Here is a 16,380-nt window from a genome sequence, read left to right as displayed (position 1 = left end):
TCTAAGCAGCGGCATTGTTCTCACGCCACACGAATGTCTTGAGGTTCCGCCATTGCACGATCCGGCTGTCCATTTTGCTCGCTCACGATATCCTTATCGGCGATTGTCTGCCCTTTCGTTTGGGCGAACTGATGTGACCTCGCATGTGATGGGTTCTGATTGTAGAATTCGTCAATGATCGGATGGATCATCACAGTCTGTTTGTGTATGGTCAGGGTCGAATTGGTTGGAACCGTGACCCAATTGTCTGCCGTCATTTAGCATTGATGCCCCCAAAACACCAGTCTTGGATGTTCGTACCTCTTTCGAAAGTGAGAGGCTCACTTGCAACAAGCACGATATCGCCGCCTTTATCTCTTCGCTCCATTTTGTAATCGCCCTTTTCTCCATCAGGAAACTCTTGGCTTTGTTGGCGCTTCCAACTCGTGCCGGATGAGAAGAATAAGCTTGCGGCCTCGTCAGTCCCACTGCTCACATAGCGAGAGCAGACCACGCTATGCCCATCGGTAATAGCAAAGTTCAGCAGGCTCCGAGTGTCATCGCCCTCGACTTGGGCTGTCATCTCGTTGATCCGCTGAATCGTTCGCAAGACCGCCTTTCGGAGCACGGTGTGACCGTACCCCTCCGGACCCGGCTCCACATTGGGGCTGTATCCCATCCTATCCATGCTGTCGAGCAGCACGGCAAACGCCCACTCGCTGTCCGTCGAGCCCTGCACGCAATTGTACCAGTCGTCTCCCACGGATTCGGCGAGCTTCCGTTTGATATGCCGCCAGCCCCCAATGCCGCCATTATGCATGAACATCAGCGAGCCGTACCGGAAGGGATGGCAGTTTTGGTCGGATAGGTTGCCCTCCGTCGTGGCGCGAACATGCGCAAAGATCAACGATGACGTCGTCTTGGAGGCCAGACGCTCGAGATTCAGACAATTCCATGCGGGTATTGTCGAGGTGAAAATGCATGGTTCAGAACCTAGGGCTGGTTGAGTGTAGTATCCCACCCCAAAGCCGTCGCCATTGTGAGGCCTCCGGTGATCCTAAGTATAGGTCAGTAGCATTCCAGGTGAGTAGTGACATGGAACTCCGGCTTACAAGCCTCAGTCGGCAATCAAAAGACTGGGTGAGGATCGAATGGGCCGGATCAAGAATTAATTTTGACAGAAGTATCTCATCCCGCCCTGTGTAGACCTAATCCACGAATTAGCCCTGAACAAAGGGTAATTTAATAGATTCTTCCTACCAGAAATCTGCACATGGCTTCAGCAGGTATATCTGGAAATCGTTGGTTTATGGAAACCGTAAACAATATTAAATGCTTTATTGGAAGGGGTCTGGGTATTTAAACTCTGATAAAGGATGAGGTACGTATGATGTTTATCGATGAGAATTATAATCAACGGAGTCAGAGAATAACATTGCTAGATGACAGTAAGAAGGTCTGACTCAAGCAGTTCTCATAATGCAGCCAGTACCAGTATCACCAACGTCTCCTGTATTTTTGTTGTCGTCTGATAGCAGCAGGTGCCACGAAATATTGACCCAAAGCCACCTGTGCAGCCCTCACAATCGCAATTATCCAAGGACTTGACGTGATCCACGTTTAGGGGTTATTAAGCCGAAATAAAAAAAGGACCGGAGGCAAAAAGGGCAAAAAAGATGCTCACTACCAGGGTCGAACTGGCGACCTTCGCATTGCATATTGTAGAAATATTAGTACGACGCTCTAACCAACTGAGCTAAGCGAGCTGGTTATATGTTAATGATTGAGCTACTAAAACTATAAGGAACTAATCAGTGTGGTTCTGGGCGGCTTTGGGTATCGATGGCTTGGCAGCGATCATAACCCGACATGAATGACCTTAATACGTGAGACCCTCGGAGCTTGTCCTGGTTGCATCATGCCATGAGTGATGAAACTACTTTGGCGATTTGATCAACTCTTCCCTTACCACTACAATCTTTCCGAGATGATCCACTTCCAGACCCCATCCAATTCATTGCACACATAAGCGATCATGAGCGCGAGGCTGCTCTCCGCACGCCTTGCGCCTCTCGCTCGTGGCGTCGCATGGTCGCAGCAACGAGCCGTATCCAAGAGTATCAATACCGTCGCCGGAGGTTTACTTCGCCCGGGCTCCCGATTGCGCGAACTCCGAACGCTGGATCGACATATTGGCTCGTCCTTTCTTCATAATGTACCGGTGGCCCGATCAATATCGTTCGCCCGCTTCATACCGAAGTTGGTGTCCAAGTTCGCCACTCTTGGGGCAGTAACTGGAGGTGCTGCGGTTGCAGGATTCACCTATGTCCAATATCAAGCTGCGCGTAAGTACGCGTACTTTCATGCAATGGCCATGCTAATATATATCAGAGGCTGGCAACTATATGGTCGACGTGTTCCATAAGACGACCGACCGCGCCGGATCCTTGGCCAACGAGCTCTACACTGGAGCAGCGGGAGTTCTAAACCAAACGAAGGAAGGATGGGACCAAACAACGGATAGGATAGAGCTACCAGAATGGCTTCAAAGTCTCCTAAATGCGTCCGAATCGGGACAGAGAGGAGACGGGCCCGGCCAAGGCCCCGAAGGCGATCCGAAACACAGCAATACCGGTGCAGCGGCCGCCGGTGGTGCGACCGCAGCGTTCGCATACGACTCGAAATCGGACGATGAAGGCACCCAGGAGGAACAAATCGCTCGCGATGATCAAATGATGCTGTTGACGCGGAAGATGATCGAAATCAGGGGCCTTTTACAGACCGTAGGGCAGTCGGACACCTTGACTCTGCCGTCCATTGTCGTCATCGGATCACAATCCTCGGGGAAGAGCTCAGTTTTGGAATCCATCGTTGGACATGAGTTTCTTCCTAAGGGGTCCAACATGGTTACACGCAGGCCAATTGAGCTGACACTGGTCAACACCCCTGACTCTCGAGCGGAATATGGAGAGTTCCCGTCCTTGGGAATTGGGAAGATCACCGACTTCTCCCACATCCAAAAGACCCTTACCGATCTCAATCTCGCCGTCCCTGCCGAACAATGCGTCTCCGACGAGCCGATCCAACTACGCATCTATTCTCCAAACGTCCCGGATCTCTCCCTGATCGACCTCCCCGGATATATTCAGGTTTCCGGACGCGATCAACCTCCGGAGCTGAAAGAGAAGATTGCTGAGCTGTGCGAGAGATACATCAAGGCCCCCAATGTCATATTAGCCATCTCCGCGGCGGACGTCGACTTGGCCAATTCGACCGCGCTCCGGGCCAGTCGGAAAATCGATCCCCGGGGCGAACGGACGATAGGAGTCATCACGAAGATGGATCTGGTCGATCCGGAGCGAGGAGCGAGCATGTTGGGTGATAGGAAATACGCTCTACGCTTGGGCTATGTCGGCGTCGTGTCACGTCTCCCGCAATCCCCTACGTCGAGCTTATTCCACCGGGGCAGTGGCAACATCAGCACTGCGATTCAGAAGAATGAGCAGTCGTTTTTCTCGTCGCACAGTGAGTTCGGCGCCGATTCTCAGTTAGACGTGGGAACCAAAACGCTCCGCAAGAAGCTGATGCGCGTCATGGAACAGACCATGGCGGCAAGCTTGAAGTCCACCAGCGAAGCGATTCAGCAGGAGCTGGCGGAAGCGACGTATGAGTTTAAGGTGCAATATAACGAAATGCCGCTCAGCGCGGAAACCTACCTCGCCGAAAGCCTGGACGCGTTCAAGCACTCGTTCCGGCGCTTCGCCGAAGACTTCGGTCGGCCGCAAGTTCGCGCGCTCATCAAGCATGAGCTGGACCAACAGGTGCTTAACCTGCTGGCGCAACGGTACTGGAACAAACCCCTCGAAGACTTAAGCCCGCCGATACCGGAGGCGGACTCGTTGAAAGATCTGCCCAAGGCGGATCCTGAGAATGCGTTGTGGCGTCTTAAGTTGGATGCGTCCACCGGCTCCTTGACCAAGCTTGGGATCGGGCGACTAGCGACCACCGTGGTCGCGAACGCATTGCAGATGCACGTCGAACAACTCATCACTTCATCCTCTTTCTCCGCGCATCCTTTCGCACGCAAAGCCATTACCAACGCCTCGGCATCGATCCTCAGCGACTTGTCGTACGATATCAGCGACGAACTTGAGATTTGCATCAAACCATACAAATACCGGATTGACCTGGAAGACGCTGAATGGAAACGCGGTCGCGACACCGTTTCCGACGTGTTGAAAGAGGAGCTCGAGGTCTGCCGAGCCGCGATGAAGAATGTAGAGACTGAAATGGGGGGAAAGAGGAAGCTGAGGGATGTGTTGACATTTATTGACCGCGTTCGAAGCAGCCAAATCGTCCTTGAAGGCACCGGGGCAGGAGGAGCCGGAGGATTCAGTGCCTCCCTTCTCAGAAAAGGTTTGTCCACATCCCTTCTATTAGAAGAGACCCAGAGGACTGATTTCGGAACAGGTCAAGAGGCCGTCTTCCTGCGCGATCGCGCCGACGTCCTACAGATGAGGCTACTTGCCGTGAAGTCCAAGCAATGCGCTTCCAAAAAGAACAAATACCACTGCCCGGAAGTCTTCTTAGACGCTGTAGCCGATAAACTTACGACCACCGCGGACCTTTTCTTGGATGCCGAACTACTCTCCAAGTTCTACTATAATGTACGTCGACCCAATTCCCTTGGATATCGTCACCGGAGTCTAACACGTCTTAGTTTCCACGGGAGCTCGACAACAGATTAGGACGCGACCTGTCGAAATCGGAGATTGAGCGCTTCGCCAGCGAAGACCCTAAGGTCAAGCGCCATCTGGATGTGGTGCGGCGCAAGGACCTCCTGGAGCACGTCCTGAAAGAGATGCAAGCGTTGCGACAACTGGAAGCCCGAGAAAAGCGGTCCTTGCGAACCGACGGCAAGCGATCGAAGGGCTGGACCTTGTTCTAGGTGGTTTGGGGCATGCTTATGTTCCCCTGGAGTGGCGCATAGACCGGATGATACCATAAGTTCGAGCGGAGAAGATGGAGGGTTCGCATCAACGGCTGCGAGCCGTTTTGTTCTTAGCTTCACTCAGCTCATTTATGTTGGCAGCGATATTCTTGAAGGTAACGAGATCCTTGTATGGAATTGGGTGATACCATTAAACAATAAAATGGTTCCAAGTCGACTTTGGGGTGCTTAACTGCTGAACTCTTCCGAGTTGATATCCTTAAAGTTCGTATGTGATATGGCTTAAGTACTAATGATAATCCGTTTCCACGTTGCAGTGGCGAAACCGTCGACACGAGACTTCTCCTATTTAGGGATATATTGATTAAAGATATTGATATTAATTTTTATCTAACATTGAAGAATTCCCATTGCCAAAGCCTCGAACTTTCCCTATCATTTGAAATCTGAAGTCACAATGAATGGTAGTTGAAGCAGCACGTTAACGCCGAGCGTAACTCCGACCTCACTCCGACCTCACACATCGCATATCCATGGCATCTCGGATACCAGTATCTTCACGACCAAAGTATTCACACCCCCCCTTTTACCCTCCACGGCTCAATTCCCACGCAAGTCGTGCATTATCCCATGCGTAGTTCCTTCAAGGCGTGAATTTGGAGCGGTTCTTCGATGCCCAGACAACCCCCATCCACGGCCGGCGAACTCGACAGCTCACATTTCCCGGATAAAAAGCGGAAGTCCACCGCCGCCACGCAACCCACGCTCTCCAGCATCTTCGCCCCGCAGCCCAAGGCCCCCGCCACGCATTCCGACGGCTCGCAACCCAGCCCGAGCCGCAAACGACCGCGACCGAACCCCTCGACGGGCGCGCGCGACGATCACGCCCCATTGCCGCCTGAGAAGATGTATGCATTCAAGAGCAAGAGGAACGGCGGGCAGGACGAGGTGGTCGACCTCACGGGACCCAATAGGCCGGCGAAAGGTGCGGTTCGCAACGGCAAGTTGCCGTTTGATCCCCAGATCGGCGCGAAGCGGCTCGTTGTGAAGAACCGACGGACCAGCACGCGGTTGGATCCGAAGCAGTATCTGGAAACGGCGTGGAGCCGGCTGGACACGGCGATCGATGTCATTCTCGCGGACCGGCCGATTGACTTTTCGTTGGAGGAGCTTTACAAGGGGGTGGAGAATGTGTGCCGGCAGAATATGGCGCAGGAGTTGACGGAGCTATTGAAATCCAAGCTCGGAGCGTATGCGTCGGGGTCGATGAGGGCGCAGCTGCGCTCGAGGTTAGGCGGGACAAATGTGGATTTTCTCCAGGGGACGGTGTCGATCTGGGGAAAATGGCTTCAACATATGGTGGGTGGAGTTGGTATAGTTCCTCGTGTCTTGATCTCACACAGTTTAGGTCATGATAAGATCCATCTTCTCCTTCTTGGACCAAACCTACCTCCTGGCCGAATCTCTACCCACGATCAAAGAGATAGCGATCGGGTTCTTCCGCGATGAGATTCTTGGAGATGTCGAATTGAAAGGGAAGGTTCTCAACGGCGTCTGCGACCTCGTCGAGGCGGATCGGACAGGCCGGACACCGGATTTGAGCCTATTCCGCGAATCGATTCGAATGTTCCGCGAAATATCCTCCTACACGACGGTATTGGAGCCAAAGATGCATCATGCGTCCCAAATTTATGTGCGGGAGTGGGCGAACGAGGCAGACGCCAAGTCGCTCTCAGACTATGTAAAGAGTGCGTCCGAACTGATCCAGCGCGAGGTAGATCGGTGCGATCTATTCAGCTTGGATGTCTCCACGCGGCGCGACTTGGTGACGTTGCTAGAGGAGCACTTGATTGTCAGTAGGAAAGACCGTCTAGGTAAGTATTCCTTTCATGCACGCTCTTGAGTCATGATGCTTACTTTCCTAGTGGGTTCGGGCGAATTCCAAGAGCTCATGGACAAAGCCGCAACCGATGACCTGCGACGTCTGTACTCCTTGCTTCAAAGGCGACGGTTGGGATCGAAGCTCCAGCCCCCCTTCGAGCAATGGATCGACCAAACTGGGACCTCCATCATCTTCGACGAGAAAGAGCAGGACCATATGGTGGTCCGTCTGCTATCCTTAAAGAAGCAACTGGATCGGACATGGAAAATCGCCTTCGAACGAGATGACGATCTCGGCCACGCCATGAAGACGTCGTTCGAATTCTTCATCAACAAGACTCGGAAGACATCCGCTACGTGGAACACGGACAATTCCAAGCCCGCCGAAATGATCGCGAAGTACTTGGATCTACTGTTGCAGGGCGGTTCCAAGGCGATCCCTTCGGCAATGGCCTTCAAATGGGCCAGCACCGCGAAGCCCGACGAGGAAGGCGATGCGGACCAGTACGCCGGGGACGAAGACGCCGAAGTGAACAATCAGCTCGATCAAGCGCTGGACCTATTCCGATTCGTGCACGGCAAGCAAGTCTTCGAGGCATTCTACAAGAAGGACCTTGCTCGGCGGCTGCTGATGGGGAGGAGCGCTAGTGCCGACGCGGAAATGAGTATGATCACACGGTTAAAAACAGGTGAGTTAGAGCGATTGTTTCCTCGGCGTCAGTGTTGCTGACATAGATCCAGAATGCGGCGCGGAGTTCACCAAGAACCTGGAGCGGATGTTCTCCGACATCAGCCTCAGCCGCGAAGAAATGGCCTCCTACAAGGCCATCGCGGCAGAGCGGGAGGAGTACTCTCCGATCGACCTCAACGTCACGGTCCTGTCGTCGTCGGCTTGGCCGTCGTACAAAGACCTCCCCTTCATCCTCCCGCCCGACGTCAAAGTGCTGATCGACAAGTTCGAGGAGTCGTACCGGAGCAAGCACAGCAACCACAAGTTGGATTGGAAGCACGGCTTGGTCACCTGCCATGTGCGGGCGGACTTCCCGAAAGGGAAAAAAGAACTCGTGCTTTCAGGAAGCCAGACAATTGTGATTCTGGTGTTTAATCAGTTTTTGGACGCGGACGATAAGGTTCCCTATAGCGTCATTAAAGCGGAAACCGGACTCGGTAAGTGCAGCTCTAAGTCAAGGGGTGATCTTCTCTAATTCCACGCAGACGATGCCGAGCTCAAACGAACTCTACAATCGTTGGCGTGTGCGCGAATCCGACCCTTAAAGAAACATCCCAAAGGAAGAGAAGTCGACGAGACTGATTCGTTCAGCTGGAACGCAGATTTCCGGCACGAGAAGCAGCGATTGAAGGTAAACCAAGTCCAGCTGAAGGAGACGCGTGAGGAGAACAAGGCGACTCATGAGCGCGTGCACGCGGACCGACAGTTCGAGACGCAGGCGGCCATCGTGCGGATCCTGAAGAGTCGGCAGAGCATCAATCATAACCACCTGATTACCGAGGTGATTGAGGCGACGAAGAAGCGAGGGGCGCTGGATGTCGGGGATATCAAGCGGAACATCGACAAGTGAGTGCGTGCGGTGCGAAGGGGTGGATGAATGCTGACTGATTGATAGATTGATTGACAAGGACTACATGGTTCGGGATGGAGAGACTGGCATGTACAACTACATTGCTTAACGTCGGGCGACTGTCTTCGTCGATTTGATATTTGCCCGCTTCCCTCCCATTTCGGTAGATCGTTAGGAACCGGGAGTCCCGGTGGGGTGGATGCAAGCATATAGCATTAGCCAGCGACTGTAGCGACCGATCAAGGCACCTGGTAGAATGGCAGTTCCATATGCAAGCTTGAATTCTTCATGTTATACACAGTGTGCTGATCACAGCGTTGAGAACCCATCTATGAAGCCCGTCCGCCCCTCATGTAATTTCGTCGCTATACCTACTCCTCCTCTCCCGTCGCTGCCCTGCCCTCCTTCGAGTTCAACCATTCGTTCCTAGATCCACTCGTCAGCTCCCCCATATCTGGTTATGGGTGGGTAGTCGGGGGCCGTACTTCTTGGTAGCCCAGTCCATGGCATAGTACCCGACGATGAACGGCGGCAGCACGTAGAGGATCTGGTTCCGGCTGCGTCGGAAGGTGTTGAAGAACGCGGCGTGCAGCGTGCCGGCCAAGGGCCGCATGCGATTGGGGGCGACCGTGTAGGTGGTGACGCCTTTCTGGGACATGCTTCCTGAACACGGGGAGTCGTCAGCCAAGCCGTTCCCGTCGTTTCCATCGGGAGAACCGAATTCGGTTGCGGGTTATGTCTGCGTACCTAGGCTACCCCACCAGCCCAACCATCTGTCGAGAGAGTCAGTAACAGGGCGAAGAAAGGTCGCAGGATCCGGCACAACCGCCATGGACGCATGGGTGACGGGGACTTACTTCGCTTCCATACCACCGTGAATTCCGCCCATTTTGAAGATTCGGAGCAAAAGATTGGGGCTCAATGATAGACCGCTGGGTTGGGAGAGGGAGACGTGATGGACAATGCCACTGAGCGGTTCGGAAGAAGTCGAGGATGAGGTTCTGGTGGTTCCGAAATCTCCAAATCACGTGCTACGTCTAAGAACTTCATGATGGTCCGAGCTCCCGATGAACTCCAGACTTCAAGTCCAAACCGTCAAATGTATTGAGGAGCATCGTTTTCTTGAGTTTCTTCCCAGCGAGCCCGTCCAATAACCTCTACACTCGGGAAACTCCCCTTAATCAGCCAACTCCTCCCCCGACCATCCCACCATGGCCAACATCCTCGGCGCCGTCTCCCGCTGGGCCGTTCCCGGCGCCATCGCCCTCTCCGTCGCCAACGCCTCGATCTACGATGTCAAGGGCGGCACGCGGGCGGTCATCTTTGACCGATTCCAGGGTGTCAAGGAGCAGGTGATCAATGAGGGGACGCACTTCCTGGTACCTTGGGTGCAGCGGAGCATCATCTACGACGTGCGGACGAAGCCGCGCAACATTTCGACGACGACCGGCAGCAAGGATTTGCAGATGGTCAGCTTGACGCTGCGGGTGCTGCATCGACCGGAGGTGAAGATGCTGCCGAAGATCTATCAGGTGCGTCGACCGTGACCCCATTCCACTTTCAAGTTTCAAAGTAATCTGACCATGTCCCAGACCCTTGGCCAAGACTACGACGAGCGCGTGCTCCCCTCAATCGGCAACGAAGTCCTCAAAGCCATCGTCGCCCAATTCGACGCCGCCGAGCTGATCACCCAGCGTGAAGCCGTCAGCAACCGGATCCGCACCGATCTGCTCAAACGGGCGCAGGAGTTCAACATCCAGCTGGAGGACGTCTCCATCACGCACATGACGTTCGGGCGGGAGTTCACTAAGGCGGTCGAGGAGAAGCAGATCGCCCAGCAGGAGGCCGAGCGTGCGCGGTTCATCGTCGAGAAGGCGGAGCAGGAGCGCCAGGCGAACGTAATCCGCGCCGAGGGGGAGGCGGAGGCGGCGGATACGATTAGCAGGGCGGTGGCGAAGTCAGGGGATGGGTTGATTCAGATTCGAAGGATTGAGACGCAGAAGGAGATTGCGCAGATGTTAGCGAACAACCCGAATGTGACGTACTTGCCGAGTGGAAGTCAAAGCGAGGGAGGAAAAGGGGGGAATTTCCTGCTCGGGCTGAGGCCGTGATTGCGGATACATGCGAATCTTCTGTTGCTGGGAGGCATGGCGCATACTGGTGATGGAACCGTCCCGGGAAATCGACCCCGATGGATGGGACGCTGTACTACTACTGCTACCAAAAAATAACTGAATATATCCCCCGTCTCACTCTTGCACTCCGCATGGAAATGGTCAATCAAAAATGGTCAATCAACAATCGTCAATCAGCAATAGACGTGGTATCATTTTCTCATTTTTTAATTTAGCTCTATCAACATGTCGCGGGAAACCAGAGTGACCGGGGATTCGGTGTTCACATAACGCGGCGCCGGGAGTACAATGCTATGGGTTCGGGTCGAACCGGGGGAATACATGACGGTGCATCTTTCAGGTGCTTCTTTCGAAATCGTGGTAAGGGAAGGGGGGATGTTCTTGCTATGATTATGGATGGAGATGCGGTGAGTGCCACGTCCCGTTCATATCAAGCGAAAGCAGGTGGGTGAGGAGGGTGGGGGAAACGATGAGAATGGAGAGCAAACGAACAGAAGGAGTCTGCAGCCGCAACGTTGCTGGGAATTTCAAATTTGGATTCATCGTGGGCGCAGTCGAGATGAATCCGGTCTGCCGGCCGTGCGCCCGTCGTGATGCCTGCGCCAGTCTTGAGCCCGACTCCATTAATAGGTACGAGTCCTGTGGCATCAGACTGGTCAAAAGGGTCTCCGTGGGCCTTTGACGAGCCAGCTCTTCCAACTGTGGTCACAGCTCTTTTCACCCAGGCATATCCGGGCTATGAACTTGGAAATCAATTACGACGGAATTTACATGTCCATCGAGTCGCCTCCGTTCGCAAAGCTGAAACCCTGCTGCGGAGCTTGCGATTGCGCACCGAATCCGAAGGTCCCATCTTGGCCTTGTTGCGGCGCGAGATCGCCCATCTCGTTCGCGACCTCCTCGTCATCGGAGAAGTACTTCTCGATGATGTTGTAGGCCTTCATGTAAATCTCCTCGTTGGCGTTGTTTTGGCAGTCGTGGACCTTCTCCATGCCTCCGACCTCTTCGATGAATAGAGCGTAGCGGTTGATCGGCTCACCGGTTTCGGCGGCGGCTTCCTTGTCGTGTTCGCCGACCTTGAGGATGTTCTCGAGTCCGTCGAGGGCGACCTGGATGATCTTGTTGTCCGGGCACGACAGAAGATCGCAGAGCGGTTTGATGCAGCCGCATTGCACCAGATATCGGATCTGGTCGGGTTTCTGTAGCCCACCGGACGTGGCGTTCGAGATGGCCCAGCAAGCTTCCTTCCGGGTTTTGAAGTCACCGTTCTGAAGCAGGTGGATGAGCGGACCGACGATGTTCGCGTCGATCACGGACTGGATCTGCTGGGAATTGCCCGCCGTGACGTTGGAAATCGTCCAGCACGCCTCCTTTCGGATCCCATCTTTGCTCGAGCTGAGCAGCGACAATAGCGCGGGAAGCGCCCCGGAGTTGATGATGACTTGGGTTTGCACGTCATCTCCGGTGACGATGTTGCCCACGGATCGAAGGGCAGGCGTTTGCACGGAGGTGGACGCATGCATCAGGAGCTCCACAAGGCGCCTGGGGATACCAGCATCGATGACGGCCTGGATCTTATCGTTGGATCCGTCGGACAGGTACGAGATGGCCCAGCATGCATCGATGAGGACCTCATCGTCGAGCGAATATATGAGCTTGGCAAGGACCGGAAGAGCCGGAGCAATCTGTTTCGGAAATAAGTAATTGCCGTTTAGCAAGAGGATCAATACATACCGTTTGCCAATCCGGCTGGGGAGTTTTGCCACGGCAGAAGTTGCTCAAAGTCCACGTAGCGTTACGAAGCATGCTCAGCTTCCGGCTGTCACCGAGGAGGGCCAACAGCGGGCGTAACGCGCCCTGCTGAAGCACAAAGTCTCGGCAATGCGGGCTGTCTCCAGCAATGTTGCCCAAGGCCCACACGGCCTGTTCTCGGACATCAGGCTCATGGCTGCTGAGCAACTCGACGAAGATGGGGACGGCACCAGCGCCGATGACCACTTGCGTCTGTTGAGCCGAACCGGATGCAATATTGGTAAGCGCCCAGGCGGCCTCGAACTGCACGAGGGTATGGGGCGAGCGAAGGAACTCGACGAAGCGGCTGACGACGCCAGTCTCGATCACTCGTTCGATGGGAGGATTTCTCTCTTTGGACAAGAGCTTGCGGAATTTGGTGGTGGCGGCAATCTGTTCGTCGATCTGGTCGGAAAAGACGCCCTTCACCATGATAGGGAGTTCCTCATCGAGCTGGAAACAATAAGTAAATGCTCCTCTTCAGAAACGAGGAAGTGGGTTGAGGCTGCCTATACTATAAGGCACCCAGCGTAAAACATCGTATGCATATGACATCGTTCGACGGGATCCATCAAATTCTGTGTAGATAAAATCCGACGTACCTGAGTCTCGATATTCCCATCGTCATCGCTGTCAGGTGCAGCACCTAGAGCGGCACCCGGAGCGCTGCCCGGGACGGATATGCCTCTTCTCTTCGCGAGGGACTCTTCCTTCTTGCTTCGACGAATCTCGACCTGCTGGTCCTCACGGCGTCGGCGCAGCTCATCCTGCTTGAAGGTTCCCCTCGCCTTGAAAGCGTTACGCCGATGCTCGGGGATATAGCGTTCAGACATGGCGTACGGGATGGGCGGTGGCGACAAGAGGTGTGCACAGTCAGTGGGATGAGAATTGAAGGACGAAGTGAATGGAGAGGGTGGGATTTATCGAGAGGGATTTATTGAGAGATGGAGGAGGGTTTGTAGAGCTGAATGGGGAATTAAATTGTTATAGTGCGTTGCGAGAGGTAGCAAGTAGTGAAGGTAACAATGAAAGAAACTAGATGAATCCCCCTCTCTGATGGTCCTTGCTCCCTCCCTCTCTCCTCCCTCACTCTCTGCCCTCTGGCCACTGCGTTCAACTCTCAACTGACATGGACTGACAGGCTAAAAATGTGCTAAGGCGATAAGGCGACACATAAGATTATGTAAGTCATAAGGTGACAAGGCGACAAGGCGACAAGGCTACAAGGCGACAAGGCCATAAATTCTCAGTGCTCGGTCACCTGACTACGCGTCTTTTGGTACGCCATCCATTTCCAAGTCGCGACTCTCATCCTCCAGTCTCCACATGATACACCAGAAGCAGAGAAGCAATGGTGGAAACATCCAGTGAGGAGGCTAGACAGAGGATGGCCGATATTTGTGCAGCATCCCATTACAAGTTCTGACAATGGTTCGCTTTATTCCACCATAGAGCCGCCTCTGTCATTGCACTGCACTCCCAGATCCTGAATCCTGATGTCCCTAGTGTACTTGTATCGTCCCTTTCAGTGGTATGATCGTTGCTTACCACACGTCCACACTGCACCGTATTTGCACGCAGCGAGTGCATCAGTGAATGCACTCACTTTACCAGTGTTGAGAACACAAATCCGCAGCATTATCCTGTTCCTATAACTCTAAATCATAGCCCGTGCCCCTTTGTCATCACAGTTCCAACGCATTTCAATATTCGGCACGTTTGGAAATCCAACTAGTGACGATGGAGCCTCAGCTACCGCCGCATTTCTTGGACCTGAGCAATGCCCTGTCCAGAGCTGGCAGCACTGTATCAGTGGCAGGAGTGTGTATCTATTCAACCAAAGAGCCCAAGCAATCCAAAGGAGGTGGTATGGACTGCCCGAACATCTTATAATTGATCTGAGGACTAACTCGGACAGACTGGTTCGTCACCATTACTATCAATGACCCTTGGTTACAAGCAAATGCGTTTGCGGATGTTCGTGTTTTTGGAAATTTTGGAGAACTACCCAGAGTTACAGCTGGGGATATTTGCCTGTGCCGCCTTGTCATGGTATGATTTCTTCGAATATCAATGCTAGGATCTGTGCTAATATCGACGTTTGCAGGTGACACGTTACGGCAACAAAGCATTGTTTTCTGCAAACCGGCAAGCCCATGTCTATCTCTTCCCTTGCAGCTCGATACCGAGCCGAACCAACAGACTCGCCTTTGCGAGACAAGGAAGTGTATTGGATTATACCCGCCACCCCCCCTTGTTATCGGACCCAACACAGGAAGAGAAAAAATTTGTCCTTGGACTGCACGATTGGAACACCAGCATCAATATCCGGTCCATCGAAGGGTTCGAACCCAATGGGCAACAGACGGGATCTGTTGGCCAGCCTAAGCGTGAAAAGTTCGCCTTGATCAAAGACATGGTGCCCGGCACCTTCTACGACATGGTCGGCGAGGTCACGAAAATCTTCTCCATGATGGACGGACCCAGCTTGGAGCTAGTGGATTATTCCGGAACCACGCTCCCCGGGAATGCCAACTCCAACGGGGTTCGGGAAGGGGATGAATACGGCTACACGAGCCACGGCAGACAGCCAGCGTGGAGCGGAGCCGGCGGACAGCGGACCATCAAGGTGAAGCTCTTCGACCACCACGGCCGCTGGGCCTCGGAGAATGTTCGAGTGGGTGACCACATCCTGCTGCAGAATATTCGGACCCGCGAGGGGACGTGGGGAATGGAAGCCCGTCTGCACGGGGATCAGCAGTACAGAAGCGGGCTTAACGTGCACAAGATCAAGCCGGGCACCTCGCATTACCCGCATCTGGAAGCCTTAACCAAGCGTAAAGAGGAGTATTTGGGTTACAGGGCCGAGTCTCCACCTCCTGAAAGGTCGAACAACCAAAGACCGCCGCAAAATCAGACAAACGTTCAGACGAATCCTCAGTCGAACGCTCAGACGAACGGCGTCAGTAAGAAGGCGAAGAACAGGAGACGAAGGAGACAACTCGCAAAAGAAGCAGCCAATAGTCGAACTGATTCAGATTCCGGCAAAGCTCCCACCAGCAACCCACCTCCAATAGCTATGCACAATCAACTAAGTAACCTCACCCCTTACCGGCAATCCCCTCAGCGATTAACCGATAACAGTCCGATGTGGCCACCCCGACGCCCCCATCTTATCCGTATCGGATATCACGGACCATTCCCATCGAACGGGCGGCTCCGCCACCGACGCGCTCCCCATGCTCAACTTCAACTGCCGCGTCAGAGTCCGCGTCATCGACTTCGACCCGCCCAACCTGGAGGACTTCTCTCGGTCACTAGACGACGAGGCGTACAACGACGCGGCGCCCGAAACCGACTTCGACTCCGATGGCGACTCGGTGCTGTGCTCGCCCAAATGCTGGGAGTGGGCGTTTCGGTTCCTGGTGGAAGATGCGCTTCCGGTGCACGCGGGCGCGAAGGCCGCACAGATGGAACTGATCGTGGCGGGACAGGATGCGGAACATCTCTTGCAGCTGGACGCGACGGAGTAAGTCACCCCCTCCGAATGTGTGAGACCGACATGTTGAGTTATATAGCCTTCGGAACAACAGTACCGCGCTCGCGCAGCTCCGGGAGAAGCTTTTCCATCTGTGGGGGGACCTCGAGGAGGTGAAGCAGAAGGCGAGGCAGGAGACGTCGGGCGGTGGAGCGGTGGAGCGGGACGTGGCGGCGACCTCCCGGCCGTTTGAATGCTGTGTTAAGGAATATGGAGTGGACGTCAGTCCGGACGGGTCGGGGGAATGGGTGCGCTGCCATCGGATATTCAAGACGACGATTAGCTGAATACATCGAGGGTTCGTACGTCGTAGCGGGCGGGGAGAGAGTGGCTGCTGGAACGAGGTCGAGGGAGTCGTTTCTACGAGCAAGGCCCCAGACATGGGTGTGGATTCCGTGATGCGTTACCGTTGATCTCATATGAAGATTGAAGCGTTTCTAACCCCTTACCCCACAAACTACCTACCAAAGCCGACGACGCGTCGATCTCCCAATTAACTCCAGTCTCCACTCCACAAAAAAAAGC

General features: G+C 54.1%; 7 protein-coding genes and 1 non-coding gene across 8 annotated transcripts; 4 read left to right on the top strand and 4 right to left on the bottom strand.

Annotated features, from left to right (window-relative positions):
* Positions 1-20: 20 nt before the first annotated feature.
* Positions 21-1,595, bottom strand: P152DRAFT_512495 (N-terminal nucleophile aminohydrolase; the record flags this gene model as incomplete). Its single annotated transcript, XM_033682751.1, has 4 exons — positions 1,240-1,595; positions 1,092-1,187; positions 301-1,036; positions 21-247 (listed from the first exon to the last, which is right to left on the bottom strand). Exons 1-4 carry the CDS (start codon positions 1,252-1,254, stop codon positions 21-23), a joined length of 1,074 nt encoding a protein of 357 aa, XP_033536859.1. The 5' UTR covers positions 1,255-1,595.
* A 61-nt stretch (positions 1,596-1,656) lies between these two features.
* P152DRAFT_t20 lies at positions 1,657-1,745 on the bottom strand. Its single transcript has one exon. It is a non-coding gene; the product is annotated as a tRNA-Ile (tRNA).
* Positions 1,746-2,014: 269 nt separating this feature from the next.
* On the top strand, positions 2,015-5,252 carry P152DRAFT_512494 (uncharacterized protein; the record flags this gene model as incomplete). Its single annotated transcript, XM_033682750.1, has 4 exons — positions 2,015-2,324; positions 2,371-4,395; positions 4,450-4,646; positions 4,700-5,252. The coding sequence occupies 4 exons, from the start codon at positions 2,015-2,017 to the stop codon at positions 4,925-4,927; spliced, it is 2,760 nt and encodes a 919-aa protein (XP_033536858.1). The 3' UTR covers positions 4,928-5,252.
* A 584-nt stretch (positions 5,253-5,836) lies between these two features.
* Positions 5,837-8,500, top strand: P152DRAFT_465026 (cullin-4B; the record flags this gene model as incomplete). The annotated part of the gene is made up of 6 exons (XM_033680603.1): positions 5,837-6,289; positions 6,339-6,804; positions 6,856-7,500; positions 7,553-7,978; positions 8,027-8,387; positions 8,437-8,500. The coding sequence occupies 6 exons, from the start codon at positions 5,837-5,839 to the stop codon at positions 8,498-8,500; spliced, it is 2,415 nt and encodes an 804-aa protein (XP_033536857.1).
* A 35-nt stretch (positions 8,501-8,535) lies between these two features.
* Positions 8,536-9,280, bottom strand: P152DRAFT_480287 (cytochrome b-c1 complex subunit 8; the record flags this gene model as incomplete). The annotated part of the gene is made up of 4 exons (XM_033681756.1): positions 8,536-8,817; positions 8,877-9,054; positions 9,139-9,164; positions 9,249-9,280. The coding sequence occupies 4 exons, from the start codon at positions 9,278-9,280 to the stop codon at positions 8,763-8,765; spliced, it is 291 nt and encodes a 96-aa protein (XP_033536856.1). The 3' UTR covers positions 8,536-8,762.
* A 300-nt stretch (positions 9,281-9,580) lies between these two features.
* On the top strand, positions 9,581-10,797 carry P152DRAFT_456275 (putative prohibitin-1). Its single transcript, XM_033678963.1, has 2 exons — positions 9,581-9,923; positions 9,984-10,797. The coding sequence occupies exons 1-2, from the start codon at positions 9,603-9,605 to the stop codon at positions 10,500-10,502; spliced, it is 840 nt and encodes a 279-aa protein (XP_033536855.1). The 5' UTR covers positions 9,581-9,602; the 3' UTR covers positions 10,503-10,797.
* Positions 10,798-11,293: 496 nt separating this feature from the next.
* On the bottom strand, positions 11,294-13,150 carry P152DRAFT_465024 (ARM repeat-containing protein; the record flags this gene model as incomplete). The annotated part of the gene is made up of 3 exons (XM_033680602.1): positions 11,294-12,211; positions 12,261-12,770; positions 12,920-13,150. The coding sequence occupies 3 exons, from the start codon at positions 13,148-13,150 to the stop codon at positions 11,294-11,296; spliced, it is 1,659 nt and encodes a 552-aa protein (XP_033536854.1).
* Positions 13,151-13,852: 702 nt separating this feature from the next.
* On the top strand, positions 13,853-16,379 carry P152DRAFT_249139 (uncharacterized protein). Its single transcript, XM_033674695.1, has 5 exons — positions 13,853-14,184; positions 14,236-14,369; positions 14,425-15,412; positions 15,462-15,846; positions 15,896-16,379. The coding sequence occupies exons 1-5, from the start codon at positions 14,058-14,060 to the stop codon at positions 16,140-16,142; spliced, it is 1,881 nt and encodes a 626-aa protein (XP_033536853.1). The 5' UTR covers positions 13,853-14,057; the 3' UTR covers positions 16,143-16,379.
* Position 16,380: the final 1 nt, after the last annotated feature.

This window comes from Eremomyces bilateralis, assembly GCF_010015585.1.
Source record: "Eremomyces bilateralis CBS 781.70 unplaced genomic scaffold P152scaffold_4, whole genome shotgun sequence".
NCBI lineage: Eukaryota > Fungi > Ascomycota > Dothideomycetes > Eremomycetales > Eremomycetaceae > Eremomyces > Eremomyces bilateralis.
The sequence above is the reverse complement of the archived record's forward strand: the minus strand, read 5'-3'. Positions and strand labels throughout refer to the sequence as shown.

Coding starts and splice junctions, on each gene's coding strand:
- P152DRAFT_249139 (XM_033674695.1), top strand. CDS start 14,058: ATGGAGCCTCAGCTACCGCCGCATTTCTTGGACCTGAGCAATGCCCTG. Junction 14,185..14,235: donor CAAGCAATCCAAAGGAGGTG/GTATGGACTGCC, acceptor TAACTCGGACAG/ACTGGTTCGTCACCATTACT. Junction 15,847..15,895: donor TTGCAGCTGGACGCGACGGA/GTAAGTCACCCC, acceptor TGAGTTATATAG/CCTTCGGAACAACAGTACCG.
- P152DRAFT_456275 (XM_033678963.1), top strand. CDS start 9,603: ATGGCCAACATCCTCGGCGCCGTCTCCCGCTGGGCCGTTCCCGGCGCC. Junction 9,924..9,983: donor TGCTGCCGAAGATCTATCAG/GTGCGTCGACCG, acceptor ACCATGTCCCAG/ACCCTTGGCCAAGACTACGA.